The sequence below is a fragment of the Pteropus vampyrus genome, unplaced genomic scaffold (genome assembly GCF_000151845.1).
Source record: "Pteropus vampyrus isolate Shadow unplaced genomic scaffold, Pvam_2.0 Scaffold87, whole genome shotgun sequence".
NCBI classification, from domain to species: Eukaryota; Metazoa; Chordata; class Mammalia; order Chiroptera; family Pteropodidae; genus Pteropus; species Pteropus vampyrus.
In genome coordinates, this window is record NW_011888868.1 from 547599 (window position 1) to 569868 (window position 22270).

Consider the following 22270-nt stretch of genomic DNA (forward strand, 5'->3'; position numbering starts at 1 on the left):
GGCCTGTGACCCTCTTAAAGACCACAAGGACTTCCTGGAAGCCCTGGGATGAGAGAGGGCAATGGCACCAGGGGTTAGAGACCCAAATATAGAAAACAACACTGCCTGCCTTGCCTAAATGTGGTCCATCCCCTAGGGGTTTTCCACACTTGCTAATGATTAATGGACTCACTGTGCACACAGGCATGGGGGTGACCTCACCCTCCAGTGAAGTTCCCACTCTACAGCAGGAGACAAGGCAGGGCCAGCCTGCAGCATTTACTCTACCAGCTGCTTCACTCACGTCATCTCTATTAACCTTCACTGTACCTCCATGAAGTAGTTCTTATTCTAATTTATAAATGATAAGACTGAGGCAGAAAGTGGGGAGCTGGGACTTGAAACCAGGTATTTGTGATCCGTATCACTCTGCGGTCACATGTCAAACAAAAGTAGGAGGCGGGGGCCACAAGAAAAAGGAGGCTCATAGTCATGGGGTAGTGATACTTGAGATGCATGATAAAACATGATGGAAAGCTCAAAATATTTAAGTAAGGCTTCAAAGAAACAGATTGGTGCCCTTGGCATAGTCACGTGTTTCTCCTAAGACCATGCTCCTACAGGCTGTCAGGCAGCCCCTTCCAGAGGTCCGATCGAAGATTCACCTGCTCTCAGCAGTTCATGAGCTGATCTACATTCTGAAAGCTAATGTTCTCCCTACTTGGATGAGGAAACAGGCCAGAAAAGGGAGGTCCCTTGCTGATGCAGCTCAACCGGCGCCTTCGGGCCCAACCTTTCCACCCCGCACTGCATGCAGCAGCTCCCAGGCACCCCAGTCAGGTGGGAAAGTTCCCCTAGGCTTAGACCCATTTCTGTCACGAGGAGAAAGAGCCCCCTAATGTATGCAGTCCCCTCAGATTCTTCATAGATGTGGCCACACGCTGATGTCAGGGAGATGGGATAAGCCATCTACAGGGCCCAGTGATGAAAAATACTGTTCCAAAGCAGAAAACTGAATTAAATTTCTTTTATTCTAGGGCAAACTCAAAATGGTTTTTTTTGTTTTCTTTTTTAGCAAATCCTAGCACATTATTAACAAAAAAATCTGTACATTTGCCATGATACACTTGAAAGTGAAACAAATAAGATATAAATAGTTATGGATGTAACATGAAAAAGCCAAAAAAACCAAAACAAAAAACAAAAACCCAACCTGGGGGTGTGGGGACCATGCGTGTGAACACAGTGCCAACAAAACTATTTTGGTGGATGATAGTCTTTTAGAGCATATCTTTTTTTTTCATTTCCAAACATCATTGTTAGCAAAGTCTTGTGGGATTCTACGAAGTTCTTATTTGCTGTTCTTTAATGTGTAATATTATGCTTGATAAATAAAGGCAGCAGGGGAAGAAAAAGATGAGACAAAAATCCGTTGCATTCCCCGCACAGGGTATTGATAAGCTAGTGATGGGCCACAGAGGGGCAGTCCCATGGCTGTGCGGGCACTGGGTCCAGAGGGCACACAGTGTACCTGAAGAACGCAGCGTGCCTCAGCCTCAGCCTGCAGGACGTGCCATGGCCTCAAGAGGGATGGCAGCAGCTGGAAGGAAAGCAGGAGCCAGATGATTCAGCCCCAGCAGTGCGGTCAGGTGGGTTTTGGGGGGCCCTGGACAGTCAGGCAAACAGCGGAGGCAAACTCAGTTTTGGGTGCTTTGCCCCTGTGTTCCGTTGTTTCGTCTGGACAGGAGCCCTGCAGGGAAGCGGCCAGGTGGCTGCAGCTGTCAGGGTCCTGGGAGGGTGTGGCGGGGTGCAGCCATCCTCCCCGTGAGGTGGCGGTGGCAGGCGAGTCTCCTCGGCGGTGGGCAGCGGTCTGATTGAGGCCAGGAGACCTGTGATTGTATCTCTAAGTCAGGAGATTGAGGGTTGGACAAATGACATTCAAGGCAAGCCCTTAGTGAGTACTATGAAGACATTCGGCAATGTTCGAGATCCTTCCGAACTACAGGCGGTGGAGTGGGGGGGCCAGGGCGACCTAGGTCACCGGGCTGAAGGAGAAAGGTCTTTCCAGACGCATTAGGCATGAACGAACTCATAAATAACCTAGCCGGAGTACACGTTTCTACAACAGGAGTAATCAAAAAACGCTCTGCTCTGACTCATTTGTAGAGCGTAAAAAGAATCCAATTAGTGAAATATTAACAAACAGTATTTACCAATGAAAGTAAGGCCTGGTCCTGCTATGTTTTGAGCCAAAAATAAGCCAATAATATTCAAACACTTAAAATGCACCCCTGAAGTTCCCTCAACAGCAGCAGTGGGGTACTCCCTACATGTGTGATACCCCCTCCACACATACACACACACACACACACACACACACACGCACGCACGCACGCACGCACGCACGCACGCAGTGAAGGCAGCCTGGCTTCACTGTTCCTGGACCTTTCATTTTCAGTGCCTATTTTCAAACGAAGTATCTAAAATAAAATCTGAATGAAAAAATGGGTCATGTTGCTACAGTATCTTTCACAACATCCAGCATCCAAGCAGGAGAGTCAGAGAAGGGGAGTCTGTGGAGGTCAGTGGTGAGAACTGTGCCACCTCTGTTTCTCAGTGCTGCCAGCAGAAGGGACTCTACACTGAAATAGCAAACACCTCATTAAAAATTAACACCTGAATAGGCATTTTCCTTATGGAAAAATCAGTTCAATTTAAAGGCTCTAAAATCGAATAGTTAAGAGATGACAGAAATCTTCATGATAGCATTAAGAATTTCCATTCAGCTTTAAGAATTTTACTCAAAACTTATTTAACCAGATTCCAAATCTATAGTTACTACGATTGGCGTAATCGAACCCTCAGGAAACTTTTTAAAGGGGGCAGTTTCTCTGGCAATTTCTTATTGAAGAAAAGGAAACACTCTAAAATTGTGTTTCAAATCCTGTTTTTCTGCAATTTGCCACTCACCATAATTACTTTTTCCTTAAACAATGACTATTTCCACAGATGATCAGGAAGTACTTGTCTATCCAAGTAAAAAAATTTCTGATACCTGTTCTCTTTAGACTTTTCTTTGATCTTAATCCCAAATTAAACAGAGAAGTGAAATCTGAGATGGCGGAGTTGCCATTTATCACATTAAGTTCCTTTTTAGAACTGATGGTACTAAGTCAGAATCACCAAGAACCAGGGTTATGGGAGAAGCCCTCTTAAAATAGTGTTTCCCAAAGATCTTAGTAGTAAAACTAACTACTTCTCATATCTTCTATGCTTCATGAAATGCCATTTTAGGCATCATAAACTGATGCTATAAATTTACCTTAATTTTCATGTTTCGATATAAACTTTATGAATTCTTTCAAGTGGGCTGGGGACAGCATCATGGCATTGTTCAGAGGGGCTGGGAGCCTGTCCTGGAAGGAAACTGTAGGGATGCCCTTCTAAACTAAAGTGAGGACAGTCAACCTCCAGTCTAGATAGTATAAGCAAAATTCCACGTCTGTTAAAAGGCCACCTTCAGGCTTTTCTCCATTTCTTTCCACGAGCTGATTCACATTCTTAGTAGATCTCAAAATACAATTTAGAGACACATGACCCTTTCGTGGTGTCAGCTGTGAAACGGGAAAGGAGGGTCATTTGCCCTGCAACAGGCCACATCCAGAAGAAAGTAAGCTAGGATGAAAAAAAACCCACACAAATTAACACGCCCTCCTCAACTCTGTTAACTGAAGAGAGAATGCTATTTCCTACCAAGTGTTGGCTAAAGAGCTCTGATTTTTCAAAACAGCATCCCGCACACATGGTTTTATATTCTTGGCGGGCTGCAGAAGACATGTTTAAGTATGGCTCTTTTCTTCTCTTATTCCTTTTGTTTTGTATGAAGACTACAAAACAGGCCTTGCTTCCTTTACATTCAATACCAGTAAGATTCTACACAAAAGCTGGAAGGGACCAAAATACTGATTGTAATAAATATTTGCAGGCCTCCTTGTCCTGACTGGGCAGCCGATGAAGGGGGAGGTGGGAAAGGTCTCTGAGAGAGAGGCACCACCGATTGCTTCTAGGGAGACACAGAGACTGGTGTTGCCATTAGCTGTGCGTGGAGACGTCCGAGGAGGAGCTGCTGTTGCTATTCGTGGTTTGGGCCCTCTTTATATACAAGTTTAGTAGCTTCATCTGCAAAGACAAGATACAACTGGATTAGCAGAAGAAAAAGTAAATGGAAAGTAGAAAACGGGAAAAAAAACTCCAGGTGATATTAAAAAAACCATGTCCCTTAATTGAGAAATTCATTATACAAACATTTACTGAGTACCTACTACTCATTCAAAACATCCGCAGCAATGAGGAGGAGGCCAGAGACTAAAGGAGAGGGAAATGCAATAGGTTATTATAAAAAGAAAGAAAAATAATTAGGTGGGCTACAAGGGCTCCCTGGAAAAAGGTACATTAGAGGTAGATCCACACATTTCAGGGGTGATTAGAGCCAATGGCTCCATGCATCAGAGCTAGCGAGGAAAGCAAGGTGAGAGCCCATGCTCCATAGGGATATAGCAGCTAAGCCAAGGTTAGAGATCAAGTCTTCTTTCTAACCTTCACATCTTTCCTGAAGCTGTTCTTTTCACCTAGAACACCTTCTCTCTTCACCCCATTTCTACCTACTGAAACTGACCAAAGCACTGTGGCATCTGAGACCTGTCTTAAGAACCACCTCCATGAGGCTATCCCCCATATGCTCATTTGGATGTGATCATTCCTTCATGTTCATTCCTGTGGGACTCCTATCCTCTACTGCAAATTGGCATTTCCCGCCTCATGCTACAGGTCACAGTGGACTTCTTGCTCTTTCTGGCAAGATTAGACCTCTCTGATGCCAGATACTGCGTCACTAAATAACATTCCCTCTGATGGGCACATCCCTTTACAATGAAATGGTTTTCATATCTGAGACCTCATCTGCTATTAACTTAAGTCCCTTTGAATCCTCAAGATAAGTAAAGCAGCATGTAACATAGTAGGTTCTTAAATTCCTGAATGCCACTAAGTTAATATTATGTTGATAATTTGCCTGATCATATTAAGAACAAAAAGAAACAGATATTTACAGAAGCAGAATGCCCCTTAAAAAAAAAAAAAAAAAAACCTATGTAATACACAACTTGTATGATTAAGGGAATTATGAAATACCTACTATCCACAGCCTTTTACCTGCCTTTCTCTAAACAGGTTGTGAGGCCGAGACAATCATCGGGCAGCCCAAGGGAGGAGGGCATGGTCCCAAGGGGCTCATGAAGAGATGCTCAGGGTGGTGCGTATGGTGCACAAGAAAGCGGGGCCCTCTGCAACCAGTGGGAACAAGAATAGCAGCCGTACAGAGCTCCTAACAGTAGCAAAGCCGCCATGACCCTCCATCTCCCAAGGTGCTCAATGAGCTGGTATAAATTCAAATTACAGTGTTTTAACTTTAGGATGTCAAATGTAATCCCCACGACAACCACAAAGAAAACAGCTATAGAATATACACAAAAGGAAACGAGAAGGGAATTTAAATATTCTAGAACAAAAAGCAAACAAACGCAAAAGAAGACAGTAATGCAGAAAATGAGGGATGATAAAAGTATAAGGCATATAAAAAACAAACACCAAAATAACAAGTGTCTTTCTCCTTATCAGTAGTTACTTTAAATGTGAATGAGTTAAACTCTCCCATCAAAGGACAGAGATTGGCAGAATGGATAAAAAAATCATGATTCAAGTATATGCTGTCTACAAGAGACTCACTTTAGATCTAAAGACACAAACAGATTGAAAGTGAAAGAATGGAAAAAGTTATTCCATGTAAACAGTAACCAACTGTACAGGAGTAGTCAAACTAATATCAGATGAAACATACTTTAAATCTAAAAAAAGGTTACAAGAGACAAAGAACATTATATATTAATAAAAGGTCAATACGTAAAAAAACAAATGTAAATATTTATGCATCTAATAACATGCCATCAAAATATGTGAAGCATAAACAGACAGAATTAAAGACAGAAACAGTTTTACAATAATTGTTGGAGACTTCAATATCCCACTCTTAATAATGGAAGAACCAGAAAGTAAAGAAAGAAATAGAGAACTTGAACAACATGATAAACCAACTAGACCAGAACATTCTACTATCAATAACAGAATACACATTCTTTTCAAGTGCACATTCTTCAAGACACACTATATGTTAGTGTAGACACAAATTAAATCTCAACAGATTTTAAAAGATAAATATCATACAAAGTAACTTCTGTGACCACAACTGAATGAAATTAGAGATCAATAACAATGAATGAAATTATAGATCAAGAGAAAGAGAACTGAAAAATTCAGAAATCTGTGGAAACTGAACACACTTTTAAACAACCAGTGAAAAAAAATCACAAAGGAAATAAGAAAATATCTTGAAACAAATGAAAATGAAAACACAATATACCGAAACTTATGGGATGCAGCAAAAGCAGTGGAAAGAAGGATATTTACAGCTGTAAATGCTTATTTTAAAAAAAGATCCCATCTCAACAACTTTACACCTTAACTAGAAAAAGAATAAACCCAAAACTAGGAGAAGGAAGGAAATAATAAAGATTAGAGCAGAGAAAAATAAAATAGAAAAAGAGAAAACCAAAAGTTGGTTCTCCCGGAGGCAAAAAAAAAAAAAAAAAAAAATCAAAACTGACAAACCTTTAGCTAAGCTGACGAAGAAAAAAAAAATAGAAGACTCAAGTTACTAAAATCTGAAATGGATGTGGACATTACTACTGATGCTACAGAAATCAAAAAGATTGTAAGAGAATACTATAAATAATTGTACACCAACAAATTAGTTAACCTAGATGAAATGGACAATTTCCCAGAAACACAAAACCTACTAACACTGAATCACGAAGAGAAAATCTGCACAAACCTATAACTTAGTAAGGAGATTAAACTGCAATAAAAAAATCTCTTGACAAACAAAGCTCTGGACCAGATGGCTTCAGGGGTGAAGTCTACTAAACATTTAGAGAATACAATCCTCCTTAAATATTTCCAGAAAACTAGAGAGAAAAGAACACCTTCAAACTCATGCTATGAGGTCAGCATTGTCTTGAGACCAAAGCCGGATAAAGAGATTACAAAACTACAGATCCCTTATGAACACTGATGTGAAAATCTTTAAGAAAAGACTAACAAATTGTATTCAACAGCATATTAAAAAGTTTATATACCATGACCAAGTGGGATTTATTCTTGAAATGCAAGGATGGTTCAACAAACGAAAATAGATTAATATAATATACCACATTAATAGAACGAAGGGAAAAAAACACACACAATTATCTCAATTGATGCAGAAAAAATATTTGACAAAATTCAATATAGTTTTGACAGAAATACTCAATATACTACAAATAGAAGGAAACTACTTCAACATGTCCAAAGCTATATATGAAAAGCCCACAGCAAACATTATACTCAATGGTAAAAGACTGAAAGCTTTTTCCTCTAAGCTTTTACCTGCTTTTACCCATTCTACTCGATATAATAGTGTAAGTTCTAGCCAGAGCAATTAGGAAGGAAAAGATATAAAAGGAATCCACATTGGTAAGAAAGGAGTAAAATTATCTTTGTTTGCAGATATGATCTTATATGTAGAAAATTCTAAGGATTCCCAAAAACTGTTAAGACTAACAAACGAATTCAGCAAAGGAGTAGGATACAAAATCAATGAGCAAAAACCAGTTGCATTTCTATACACTGACAACGAACAATCCGAAAAACAATTCCATTTACAAAAGCATCAAAAAAATAAAATACTTAAGAATTAACTAAACTGAGGAAAGTGAAAGACTTGTACAGAAAAAACTAAAATGTTGCTGAAAGTCTAAAGACTCAAATAAATGAAACGACAACCCATGTTCATGGACTGGAAGACAATACTGTTAAGATGTCAATATTTCTCTCAAAGCTATCTACAGAGTTAATAAAACCCCTATAAAAAGCCCGAAGAGATTTTTGCAGAAATGAAAAATCAATCCTAAATGCATATGGAATCTCAACAGACCCCAAAGAGTCAAATGAGCTAGACAAAAAACAAAGTTTAAGAACCACACTTCTGATTTCGAAACTTATACTACAAAACAGTGTACCACTGGCATGAAGACAGACATTAAGATCAATGGAACAGAATAGAAAGCCTGGAAATAAACCTTCAAATCTGTGGTTTTCACAAATGGTTTTGTGAAACCTTCACAGATAAATGGTTTTGACAAGGGCGCCAAGACCATTCAATGGAAAATGGTGTTGGGAAAACTGAATATCCACAAGCAAAAGAATGAAGTTAGACATTTACCTAATACCTACACAAAAATTAACTCAAAATAGATCACAGACCTGCATATAAGAACTAACATTACAAACCTCTAAGAAGGAAAAATAGGGCAAAGGCTTCACAACGCTAGATTTGGCAATGATTTCTTGGATATGACACCAAAAGCACAGCAATGAAAACAATAATAAACAAATTAGACTTAACAAAAATTTAAAAATTCTGTACATCAAAAGACAAAGAATTTATATCCAGAATATAGAGAACTTCTAAAATTCAACAACAACAAAGAAATAACTCAATTCGAAAATGGGCAAAGGACTTGAATAAACATTTCTCCAAAGAAGGTATATGAATGGCCAACAAGCATATGAAGAGATTCTCAATATCACCAACCATTAAGGGAAATGCAAATCGAAACGAGAGACTACCTCACACCAGCTGTTCGAACAGCTACTATCAAAAAGAGAAAATAACAAGTGTTGAGCCCTGTGCACTGTTGGTGGGAATGTAAAATGGTACAGCCTTTGTGGAGAATAGTTTGGCAGTTACTATATAATTCAGCAATTCCACTCTTGGATATATACCCAAAAGAAGTGAAATATAAGGTCTCAGAGATATCTGCACAACCCATGTTTATGAGCAGTATTGTTCACAATGGCCAAAAGGTATTAACAACTCAAGTGTCCATTAATAAGAAATGAATAAGCAAAATGTTGTATGTATCAACAATGAAATACTATTCAGCCTTAAAAAAGGAAGGAAACTGACACATGTTACAACATGGATGAACCTTGAGGACATTATGCTAAGTGAAATAAGGCAGTCACAAAATACCGTGTGATTCCACTTTTATGAGGCATCCAAGCAGACAAAGTCATAGACACTGAAAGAATGGTGGTTGCTAGAGGTGCGGGGAGAGGGGAATGGGAGGTTATTATTTAACGGGCATAGGGTTTCAGTTCTGCAGATAAAAAGAGTTCTGGAGATGGATGGTGGTGATGGTGGCACAACCACGTGAATGTACTTAGTGCCAGTGAACAGTACACTTAATATGGTTAAGATGGTAACTTTTATGTCATGTATATTTTACCACAGTAAAAAATTTGAGAAAAAGAAAAGAAAGCTTGCTTAGGGTCATACAGCTAGTAAGTAGAAGACAGAGACTAGAAGGCAGGTTGTCTGATCCCAAAGCTAGTGTTGCTGCCACGGCAATAGGACATTTCTCAAAATGCACACACAGGCTCCTTCCCTGTCCTTGAATCAGGCATTTCTCTACAGAACCTGATATCATTTATTAACGTAATTTAAGTCCTGGAAGAGGCTTCTGATAGGTGTGGTTACACAAAGAAACAAGAAACTATGGCTTGGTTCTGTTTCTAGTATAGGACATTGACAGACTTAGCACCATGTTCTGTCAGCTACCCATTTTTTGAGGAGAGGGCATTATTTGTTTTAGGAGATATATATTTGACTCTACCAAGTTCCTATTAACACACCAGAGTTATCACATCTAAAAATTGTAATGGCTAGATGAATCGGGCTGTCAAATCAGAAAGGTGTTACAGCCAGCCTCCCTAAGCCCTCTGAGCTGACTGAAGTTATACCTGGCGGAGGGGAAGTACTGGCTCCTGATCAGGACGTGGACTCTAGTCTCAAGGTCACCAGTGAGAGTGAGAGCAGCAGGTTAAATGCAGAACAGAGATGAGAAACACTTGTAAATGGGATGACAGAATAGCTTCCTTTCTCAGAAAAGTAAAAAGTGCCAGATAAAACCGAGGTCTGACATATTAATTGCTGATGAATTTTCTGTTTTATAAGTCTAACTCCCTGTGTGAATATTGTCTTCTAGGTCCTCACTGCGGCCAGGAACCACCTACAAATCCCTGATGGAGGCTAGCAAATGGAGAAGGGCTCCTGGCCTAGTGCATTCTTACGTTCAGTAGTTTTCAGGTCGTGGTTAGGGGTGGTATCAATGAGAAGCCTTTGGAGGAGCAAAGAAGGAAAGGAGAAACAGGAAAATGGACTCAGATATAAGAGGCCCCAAATCATTTATCCACACTTGCCTCACTCACATCTTCCAATCTAGATGCTTATTTCTGTCTGCAAGAAGAGTAAAGTGTCTTCCTCCAGACTAGTGCTTCTCAAGTAGGGGTGATTTTGTCCCCTAGGGGTCATCTGGCCATGTGTGGAGCCTTTAGTGACTGTCACAACTGAGGGGTGGGGTGTGCCACTGGAATCTACAGGTTGGTAGTCAGGGATTTTGCGAAACTTCCTACAATGCACAGGACAGCCTCCCCGCAACAAAGTGGCCCTAAGTGTCGACAGTGCTGAGGGTCCTACAAGCCCTGCTCTGGACAAAGTAGGGCAGAGTCAGCTTTGCCCAGAACTCTGAGAAGCAAGCTTCATGCTGTGATGCTCACCAACTATGTCAAAGGAACAGCTCTATTTGAAAAGAAATGGGCATCACTTGCTGATTCTTTATTTCATGAAGAGCAGGGTCAGGCACTATTTGGTGCTTTTTTATCACACCACTGCCAGGGCACTTTTTAACTCCATGTTAATGCACTTCCTCCACAGGCATCCCTGGAGGAGGCTCCCCTCCACACAGTGAAGGTCTCTAAAGCCCAGACAGCATCCCCCCTCCACTCCAAGGGAGCTGAAGCCCCGCCTTCCACTCTTGCTTCTCCTGCCAGAGCCTGGGAGTTAAGACTGCTCTCGCCTGGCAGGTTCATCGCATCTGAGTTTATTTTTAAACCAGTGAGCATTCTAGCCACTTTCATCTTCAAGAAGCCAATAGTCTTCTTTTCTATTTTCTAGAATTCACTTAAAGGAACATGAGAGACAGCATAGTGAGTAAAAGCCTGGCTTCTGGAGTAATATCATTCCGTGCCCTGGGCAGGTTAAATGTGGGCTGTCTTCATCCCACAGGGATGTTGTCATGAATTAATGAGTCGACACAGGCAAAGTGCAGAGGACAGTGTCTAGGACTTGGCGGGCACACGGTAAGAGCTATCGTTACTGCTGACGCCCAAGAGAAACCCAGTTCCAACTCAGCAATCTGTTAAGCTAGCAGGTAAATATCCTCAGTGTTTTTGTGACAGGAGACAAGCTGGTTTGTAAACAAAGTCATCTTCCTTTTGGAAATAAACTAGAAGCTCAAAGAGATCATTTCAAACGCAGGAGTTACAACAGACTATGTTGTAACAAAGTGACTTCACTACATAGTTGGTCACTTTTATCTTTAGCAAAATGCTTTGGGAGAAATGAGGCCTGGCTATGACACATATGATAAGTAAAACCTGTCTGGAGTCCAGAGCTGCAGACAAGCGGATTTATGACAAGCTGGCAGAGCCCAGGTGTGCGTATCAGCCCATGTAACACTATACCTACCTTGCTCCCTGTGAGCTGTGCGAGGTGAGGTTTCAGCTCTTCTCCGATTACGGAATAAATGGCCACTAAGCAAAACACGCTGGCCTTCCGCACACTACTTTCAGTGTTGTCATAACCCTACAGTCAGAAGGGGAATGCAAAAATGAAACGAGATCAAAGATTTGCTTCATAGTCACTACTACATCAACATTTCCACAAATGCCCTTACAGTTCAACCTTGGACTTGTCAAAAACAACCGGGATATACCCTCGCTCTGCAACTGAACCCAGAGAGGCCAAAACTTAATATTGCTGAGAGTGAGCTGGCTCCTGCGGTGTGGAAGCAGGAAGCTGGTGAGTTACAGAACTGATCTGCCTCGGCATTGCTTTATAATGAAATGGCACAGTAGTGTCACCCAGGAACGTCATGAGGCAGAATGAAAAAAGGAAATTAAGAGGAAAAAATAACTTGCTTCTTTCATATTTCTCCAATGGTGAAAGAAACTTCATGTGTGAAAATCTCTTTTAAAAAATGAGAATTACACATCACTCAATCTTGTGGGCAAATCTCTCCACCATCCAAAAACTGTTGGGGAACATCCAGTCCCACAGCCTGACATTCGTTAGTGTCCTATACAGCCGGACCTCAATCTACCAGTCAGCCTCATCCCCACCCCACACCCACATGAGACTACTTGCTGTTCTCCAAATGGCCCCCAGGATTTTTCAACATTGTGTCTTTCCCTCTGCCTGGAATAATCCAGTCCTCAGCATATGTATTCAAACCCCCAAGCCACATGCTCAGCAAATAGCGGCATTTATTAAATGAGAAGTTGATCTCTCTACCCTTCCTCATTGAAATCTCTTCTCTCTCCAGGACCCAATTCTAAAACTCATCTACGAGCCCTTTTCTCTGCGCTACCCCCACCCCAAAATCACCTCTCCACCTCTGATCTCACAATTCTCAGGTTTCACCTCCCTACAATAGCTGAGCACATGGCACCAGCATCTCTAGGTGTCTGCATGGCTGTGTTGTGTCCCATGGCAGGTTGAAAAATCCTTGAGGTAGTACTGTAATGGTAGAAATCATCTTTATCTTCCAGTATCTATCTAACTCATTGCCTCATGCTTAGAAAGGTTTCAATAAATATTTGCTGGACATCTGAGAGCATGGACCATTACTTGATTTTGCATGCCATGGCCCACCTACCAGGGCTAGGGCCCAGAGACATGCAACAGAGGTTTGCTGAGGGAATAAACAATAAAAAAAGTGATCAAAACATGTTTATAGTGGACAGACAGTTCATTCTGTGAGCCACGGTTCTGGGCTGCCAGGAAAATCTTCCTGCTACATTTAAGAGGGTGACTAGAAAACAAGAGACACAGCTTTCTAGTTTCTAAAATACAGGTCACCACCTGGCTTTACCTATTCGCCTCTCCACCCCCTCAAGTGAACAAGGAGAGCCAAGTTCCCACATCACTTTGACTTGCACAGCCACTGTTCTGGCCTTACAGCCTCGTGCAGACAGGCGCTGGGCCACAGAGCCCACCTGCAGCAAGCCTGGGATGATGTCAGCAAGGAGCTGCAGCAAGGACTCCCTGGCGATCCTCTCGACGACTTTGGTCTGCATCTTGATGGCCGCGAGGTTGATGGGGTAGTCGGCTGTCTGGATGATGGGGCAGAGTACTTTGATGCACTGCTCCGGGTGGATGGAACTGGCCAGCGTAGATGCAGCCTCCTCGGCAGCTCTTACCACCTGAAACACAGATTCCCCCAAATGAGTGAGCACCATACATCATTCGAGGAGAAAGACCCGTTAAAAGTAACCACTGCCGCCTAATTTCAGAGGCCAAATGACAAGAGTTCACTTAATGCCACATGGCAGCCATCACTTCTTCTGGCCAGTTTTGTTAACAAAAGTAAAAGCTGAATAGTTTGGGGGGTAACTTTACAGTACAGAGAAATGGAGGCTATGGGAAGGCAGGTATAGGAGATTCTGACAAAAATCTTAGAAAAGTGGTTCTGAGTGTAGTGCACCCCCCTTTTCTCGCACCCCCATCCCCCAGCCACCCACAAACACACAGCAGCAGCAGCAACATCCTGGGTAACTGTTAGAAATGCCAACTTCTCAGGTTGCACCTAGACTTGCAGAATCAGAGACTGTGAGGGTGGAGTCCAGCAAGCTGTTTTAATAAGCACTTGTGAGATTCTATGTACATGAAAATTTGACAGTCTCTGCCCTAGAAGATTAGGACCTAAAAATACAAATGCCTTCCAATGGCCTATGAGCCTCCTACAACTGGAATACCTGGAGAGGAGCCTGGAAGACAAATCAGAATGACCTCAATACTTAAGTTTCCAGGGAGGTGCCTAATTGCAATGCATTTCCCTGAGGAGCCTCTTGGGGAAAGTTGCTTTTCCAGGAAGCTGTGCTCATGGTATCACCTCACAGCCAAAGGAGTAGCCTCTGTCCCCTGATGGGATCACGATGCACTAGGACACACAGTACATGTTCCAGAGGTTACCAGAAGGGCCGCAGAGACCCTCTGTAATAAAGGTGGAAGCCTAATGCAAAATCCAATGAGGAAGAAAGAGCATAGGGCTTGGGTTTAGAGAGCTGGAAGCAAATCCCAGTCATGCCATTCACATGTGCTAAACCCCCATTTTCTCATGAGTAGTACTGAGATACAGCAGATATTCAGTAAATGATAGTTACTACTATTAATGGCATAGGAGTGCATATGTAAATGATATATGCAGACACCAAGCAATGAACAGACATGCAGTTTCTTATAAAATAAAACCTAACACTTATTTCCTTTATTTCCTACTGCCAGCCCTGGACTGTTCATTCCAACAGATTCTTCTCTTCTTTGTGTTGTTATTGAAAAAACTCAGCTGTGTCTTTAACTCAGCAACATGACCAAAGCTACCAGCTCAAGCCTTCAATCATCTCAAGGCTCTTGTTTAAAGCAAAGACTGACCAAAACAAAATAGAGACCACTAGGAAAGTGTCTTCTAGTCCTGGGCATAAACGGGCTAAGAAGTCAGTGCATACAAGCCAAGGAGGGTAGGAAATACAGAAAGGCAACCTGAGCCACGTAGTGGACACACAGGCTGCTGTAGGTCACAGAGCCCAGGGTCCTCTTTCTAGCAGGGGCAGGGTCAGATCTCAGGACTCGAGTCATGGCTTTGGGACAAGACATAGCTCAGCTTTGTGTTCAGCCTGGGCCACACGACCAGGGAACAGGGCTCACTGTCTGAAGCATGCGTCACCGGACACAAGTCTGCTCTACTCTCAGGAAGATAAAAGAAAATCCTTCCCTCTCCAGGAAGCTGAATTCATTTCACTTAAAAATCCACATGGCTCACAGGGCCGGCCATGCTGCTTATAGTGGGTTTTTTACTAAGGTCCACTTTGGCTACTCATGCCCCAATACTTGGCACTTAACACTATTAAAAACAAAACAAAACAAAACAAAACAAAAACCCAACCTGGAAGGAAATGCACAAAATGTTAACATTCATTATCTCAGAGTGGTAAGATTATGGGTAATTTTATTTTCTTCCTATTTTTAAAATTAAAAGATTGCAATGAACATCATATTAGCATTTGTAGCAAAGAAAATGCATTCATTAAAATCTACTAAAAATTCCTTTTTGAGATCAAGGATAGTTAGCAGTCCAGCCCTTGGTTCAAAGTGTAAGGTGCTAGAGTGCTGCACTCCAAGAGCAGGCAGCTCCTCTCCCTGCACTGAATCAATGTCAGCAGAGTACTTAGGTACTTCTTGAGTCAAGCCTGCTGCCTAAATAATAATATACATTATTATCATCATCATCATAATCATTCCTATTTCTGCACATCTCCCACTGTTTCCATAAACTCTCCTCTCCTAACTAGAAAACTGACTGTACCTCAAACAAATGTGGCTGACACACGTGCCCACCCTGGCCAGCAGAATGAGCTCTTTTACTTCAACTCCTACTAGAGTTCTTCCTCTATTTCTGACATCGAATGCTTTGTATTCTAGCTGACATATCTATGTGTGTTTCTACTTCCCAAATAGACTGCAGAGGCATAATAGGCAGGAGCTGGACCATTTCTTTTGTACAGCAAAGTACACTGCGAGGCTGGGCACTTAGCAGTTGTTCAACACTTATTGATGGACTGAATTTCATTCTCCTGCCTGCTTGAAGATTTGTTTCTGTTTAGAGAAGCTCTATCTTCCTGAATTCCAAAAGTCACATTTCTTTCTTGTTGAAGACCTTTTGGACTTTCCCTGGGAGAACTCTGCTATCCCAAAGCACTGACTGAAGGCTGGATGTCTCATTCAATAAGACCACCTCCCATCATCACCTGTGGGGATATACACTGAGATTGTGTAGTAATCCCTTCAAGAGCCAAAATGGAGACCTGGATCAGCATGGTTCAAGGGTACTGTGTCTGTGCTTCTGGTGTATGTGAAGGCTTTCCTGAAAAGCACTGCAGAGAGAGAATTTTATTTTAAGAGTCACGTCCTTCTCTCAAAAAGCGCATATAATTCTTAGGAATTTCAAAGCCTCAACTTTCTTACCACCTTTCTCCCTGCTTTCCATTTGTACTTTGTGTGTGCATTCACTCATTCCTGTGTGTCGGGGACTGAGCTCAGAGCTCAGACCACAGAGGTGAGGATGATGGGCCCTAGGCCCTGCCCTCATGGCACTTGGCGGGGCGGGGGTGGTCCATGCAGAGAGGCAGTGTGAGGATGCAACGGCCCAGGAAATGGCAGAAGAGGCTGCGGAAGCTGGTGAGGGCCAGATGATGGGAATCTGCTAACTGAGGAGCTTCCTGCAGTTGGCCAAGATTAGACAGAAGGAGGGTGGGAAAGGACAGTAAGTAAAATGAATGTTTGCAGAAGGCTCCTCTGGTGTTCTGCAGCAGTTCCTCTGGCGCAAAGGCCCTTGGCCCTATTGAGCCAGAAACCCCTGCTTCCGCCTCCTCTACAGTGAGCAAATGGTTTGGGTTTAGCCTTCCCAGGCACTTCAGTTTAAGTGAGCAGATTTCCCCCTCAGCAAACATTAACTTAGCCACATTTATGGCCCGTCACTCTACTGTACATACACATGGAAATAAGACTATTTAAAATAGGCCCACTGTGATTTTTTTTCTTGCCAACTCAGTCCTCTGGAAATGTACAGCTTTCTCTACACAGGTCCCCTGAAAGTAGAGTGCTATTTGGCTCTGGTGCATGTGTATGACCTTGACCCTTTCACCCCAAGGAAGGTAGCCTCCAGAGCTGGAGGGCCACATTCATAACCTCTGAGAGTAGTGTAGCAGACAAACCTCAGTTCAACCCTTTGGCGAGACATCTAATCGGTCTGAGCCACAATTTTTAAAAATTCTTAAAATGAGGATTTAAAAACACCTACTTTTACAATTATTTGGATTAAGAGGGATAACACTCAAATACCTGTAGCTACAAAACACGTGACAGCTATTAGCTAGGCCTTGTTGGAGGAACAATACCAGAAGCGGGGCTTGGCTGCAGAGGTGCTACCAAGAGGCACAGGAGCCAACCTGGGAGCTCCGGGGCTGACAGAGAGCAGACCTCTGTCCAGAGGACCCCTCCGACCCAGTCTACTGACCACGTCAAGTGGGTCGGCCTGCTCTAATAACGTCTCTAAAATGCCAACCTGATGACCATGTGCACATTCTTCAGTCCAGCATGGTAGGCCAACAAAGCCTGGATCCTGCCTGCCTGTCCAGTTGCATTTTTAGCCCTCTCTCTTCCCACGATGCCCTGGTAACCCTGAGCCGAGGGCGCACCCTGCGCATGCCCTGCCAGTCACATCTCAGTGCCCTTGTCTAATCCCTGCACTCTTCCTGAATGTCTCTCACTCGTGATCTTCACTTGGCTGGGCCAAGTCATCCTTTAGGACCCACTCACTGCAGCAGAACCTCCAGGAAGCCTTGTGTGCACACCTTGATCATTGCACTTAAAACATTTTGGTGAAATTTTCTCTCCCACTAGACTAAAAGTTCCTTGAAGGAAAGCTCCAATCTCAGTCAACTTTCTATCCTCTATACCTAGCACAACTGATGTCCAATATACATCAGGTGCTCGATAAATGTCTGTCAAACTAATTTCCCTACAGTGTGTATACTTTTAAAAATGCAATGTGACCTCTTGGCATGCCTTGCTGATCCGAATTTTCATGTTCCAGTTAAGGATCTAGTCCAGAAAGGCAAGATATCCACAAATGACCAACTTCAGCCTTAGGAAAATCAACTATACAAGGCCCAGGGTGGCCTGTTCTAGGTGATATATTGGAAAGATGGAAACAGATCTGTTCTTTGGAAAAAAGACTTTAGCTCAGATTAGCTTTTTCCATTAAGTTGTTTGAAGAGGGGTAGCATATTTCTTAGAAGTGCTCCATCATGCAATGAATTACCTAAGATGCAGTGCCTTTTTTCCTCCTCAGTTCACATAGATCATACAATAAGACCATGCTCTTAAATCAGTGCCTTTCTACTATAAGAAATCACTCTTCATAGGTATAACATACTGGCCAGAAAGCTGAATAATGCTGACTAACTGAAGAAATTTTGAGTCTTAGCTCTTAAGACATGGGGAAAAAAGAGGTCAGAAAGTACTGGATGATTTCACAGACCCATTTAAGTTAGAAAACAGTGATGTACAGGAATCGACGTTAAGATCCCAGTAGGAGGTGGAAAGCAGCTCAGTGGGTTCAAAGACACAGGCTTTAGTGCCACAGTGGGATTTGAGTCAGCCACGCCACTTAATGGCCATGACAGCAGCAAACTAAAACCCCCCTGGCGCCCCTCAGGGATGCTACAGGCATCAGTGAGACACGGAAATAAACTCCCGGGTTCACAGTGAGAACTCCGTCATGAGGCTTCCTTCCTCCCCTCTTGTCTCTATGTGTGTGCTCCACTGTCATTCAGGTTAAAGTGAATTACCCTGCAGTGAGCAGCTGGGCAAACAAGCTGTTTCAGACAATACTGAGCTCAAACCTAAACCCAAGGCCAACTTTTTTTTAATAAAACTCAGGAATCCTAGATGTCACCCGCATGAAGCAGTTAATCAAATGTATCTAACATAATGAGGTTTTCTGAAAACATATGAAAATAAAACGCCAGCAGCTGCACTTCAGTAAATCTCTCTTTTACTGAGGTTTGAGAAAACTTCTGAAGACAGACACTGATTTGGCAAGGTAGGTAGGTGTTCTTGACTTCCCTCTCTATGCCAAATCCCCCGCTTTGGGCGAGCTGCCTAAATCAGTATGAACTTTAGGTTTTGCCCCCGTGTTCTATGTAACATAAGAAGCAAAGATTATAAATGTAAGCAAACAGAGAGCAAAAGTAAACATGGGCAGCAGAAAGAAAGGAGGACAAGACTGTTTAGTATACAAGGTGGCCAGAAATACAAGGATTTTAAAATGGGGTGGAGCACATTCTTGAGAGAGAGCAAGATCGAGTAGACTTTTGGGTCATAATCCATCTTGAAACTATCAAAATTGTTCCAACTTGGCTGATTTTGCTATTGTCTGGTTAGAAATATAGGAATTCTTCTTTTCAAAGTTAGTGAAATAATAGTGTCTAGCTAGAAAAAGTTTTAATTTCTTTTTTTTTTTAAAAAAATGAGATCATTACTCTGAATATTGATGAATGTTTGCTTAAAGATAAGGTTTCTTTTAGAGCACAAAACTTGTCAAAATTTGGATTGCATGTTTTAAGTTCGCAAAGTTTGATTTGGCCCTGTCACAGACACATCAGAATCACTGGCCCAATTAAAAAAAAAAAAAAAAAGAATAAAAGTAAAAAAATAAATTAAAAAGCAAATGTTCAGAAACGATGATTGGAATCCAAGAAGTCTTCCTAGTAGGGTATCCCTAGTTTAGCTCCTCAAGCATTTGGAAGCGAAGGAAAAGGTTGGCGCCACCTTCTGGGAAAAGCTGCAAAGACCTTATAAAAATAGATCTGACAGGGTTTTAGTATCCACCAGCATATCGCCAAACTGCATCTTTGGTGAAAGACTGGCACTGCTATCTATAAATTCTGGGATTCAAGGTGCAGTACCAACACAGACCTGAACCTGGCATGCGAGTCCTCATTTAGCTAGGCTCAAAACCGATCAGAGGAAGAGAGGAAAGAAGAAAAGCTCCAGGTTCAAAGTCTGAGGACCTGAGTTTTGGATCTGGTTCTGTCATCTGGTGATCTTGGGGAAATTTTCTTGTACTTTCTAGGTTTCGGTTCTCTCATCGGTAAAATGAGGGAGAGAACTGATTCAAGAATTTTTACATTATTTTGGATTACAAAACCTTATCTTCCACCCCTACCTGATGAATGCTCTCCCCTGAAAAATGCACACACAAAAAAATTTCAGAAAGCAGACTCTGAATAAAATGATCTCTAATAACATGGCCATCACATCCTTGCCTGGAAAAGCAGATTCAGGGCAATGCTATCTCAAACATACTAAAGCTCTTAGTGGGAGACTACTCTGGCCTACCTCAAGGGGCAGATTTAGGGCCCAAAGGGGAAAGTGCTGAGGAGTCAGAAGGGTCTGGGAGCCCAGGAGGTAGCTGTGTCACTCATCCTGGAGGCTTCTCTTCTCTCCAATATCCATCTCTAAAAACTTATGGTGTTTTCCAGTCTAAAGATGACAGCCACTCCAGTGTAGATAGTGACAGATTCAGCTAATCCAGTAGTCCAAAGATGCAGCTGTTTTTCATTGGAGTTGTAAAGTTAATGCAACTAAACTTAAAGAGCCTTTTTAGATGTATTCAGAAAAATGTGGTTTTATTTGCTTTGTGCAAAATTAAAACGACTTGACAACAATTCTATTCAGAATTGATCTACTTTCTTCAATGGAAGAGGATAAAAAAGGCAGCCGTCTTCAGTTTTCCACAACGTCAGCCACATAACTCACTTAACTTTATAATGTCAGCCCTGCAGGGCAAGACTTGTAGGACATAATGCATTCCTGATACCCCCATTCACCTAGCATCTTAGAGATCCAGAGGGCTTCTGTGACTTGTCCACAATCACACAGCCAGGGAACTGGGAAAAGCAGGATGAGAACCCAGGTGTTCAAAACTCTAAACTCAAAGGTCTGGACATTAAATAATGGCGCTCTTGACCACGTTCTTCACAGAAGTTGATTCTCTCAATAAGATGCTCTTTCTGAAGCTACAGGACCTAAAGGGCAGAGGTCACATCTGGCTCCTATGAGGGTTAGTCCACCAGAGGTGGAACCATTTCCCCTTGCCCTGAAAAATAGTAGGAGCAAGAGCTGCCGCTGGTGTCCACAACTGGACCACTGTGCGTGGCACTTTACAACAGCTCTGTGAAGTGGGAATGACATCTCCACTTGACATAGAGAACATGATGGCAGTCTTGTTCCAGGAGATTCAATCCAGACATGTCTCCTACGCCCACACTCCCTCCCTCTGGCCATGATGCCTTGACTTGCTGTTAGAGTTCTCTCCCTGATTACTCCTTTACAGTCCATTTCTGGTTCTAACACCTCAGGCATTCTTTCTTGACTATTCCAGCCCACTCCAAACTCCTAACGCACTTCACTCTGAACCACATGTTAACTCCTTTGCTTTAAACTCAACTAAACCATATGCTCCTTGAAGACTAGCGTACTTCCCCCTGCCTCCGCCCCAACCCCTTGCCTCCAATAATAAAACATTCACCAGAGTTTGTGCTAATAATGTCAAACTATTGGCTCAGCAACTTTGAACCTTTATACAACTATACAGGCTTCTGATTTTGTCTTTTTGTTAAACAAACACAAAGGAAACGGGCTTCTGGCCACATCTCATGATTAGGCCCAGGGAAAACTAGAGATTTAGAGTCTATGAAGGTTTAGGTTTGTTACTCAGTAGTAATGTCTATTATCTTGAGGGTGCATGAGACATGGATAATCATCTAGTCCACTCCCTGGGCTAACAGATAAGAAAAACCAAGGTCCAGAGAAGTGAAGTAATTTTTCCAGGTTCACCAAATGCACTGTTCTCCAGAACCAACTGACTCCATGGCTGCTGTCCTACAAGGGTCCTCAGGGCCATCCCAGAGTGCAGGGGGCTGGTTAAGACGAGGCCAACAAGTGGTTTTGGTATTTGAAGTAGAACATCAGCTCACTAAAATGCCTTCTGACACACTACTGCTTTTCTCTGGTCATGGCATTTGCCAAAAGGCTGCTTAAGACACACCATGCTAGCTGAGTGAAATAGAAGCCAGAAAACTAGTCCCCAAAAAGTTCTCTTTTATTTTAAAAATAATTCTGGTCTGGCATTTTTAATTCCTTGAAGTCATAAAACAAAATTAACTAGAAATAATTTAAAAATAAAACCCCTGGAGACAAAATAGTGGTTGTTTTATATTTACCCAAGACTCAAACTTTCTCAAACAAGCCATACCACCTGAGGCTGGACTCTGATGCCTCATACACCAAAACTTTTGTGTGTGGCAAGAAATGTTTGGTGACCCAGTATAGTGACATAAAATGATGCTGACATTTTCCTCTTTTATTAGGCAAGTGTAACTGAATATTCAC

At 42.2% G+C, this 22270-nt stretch overlaps 1 protein-coding gene across 7 annotated transcripts in view; it reads right to left on the minus strand.

The window, feature by feature from the left end:
- Positions 1-2749: 2749 nt before the first annotated feature.
- The window catches only part of CLASP1 (cytoplasmic linker associated protein 1), a 246389-nt gene continuing 226868 nt past the window's right edge, over positions 2750-22270 (minus strand). For all 7 annotated transcript variants that reach the window (XM_011363638.2, XM_011363642.2, XM_011363639.2 and 4 more), the window contains 3 exons: positions 13252-13458; positions 11723-11839; positions 2750-4158 (listed from right to left, as the gene is read on the minus strand). In XM_011363638.2, the coding sequence (XP_011361940.1) occupies positions 4072-4158; positions 11723-11839; positions 13252-13458 (411 nt within the window). In that variant the 3' untranslated portion in view covers positions 2750-4071. The remainder of the gene's footprint in view (positions 4159-11722; positions 11840-13251; positions 13459-22270) is intronic.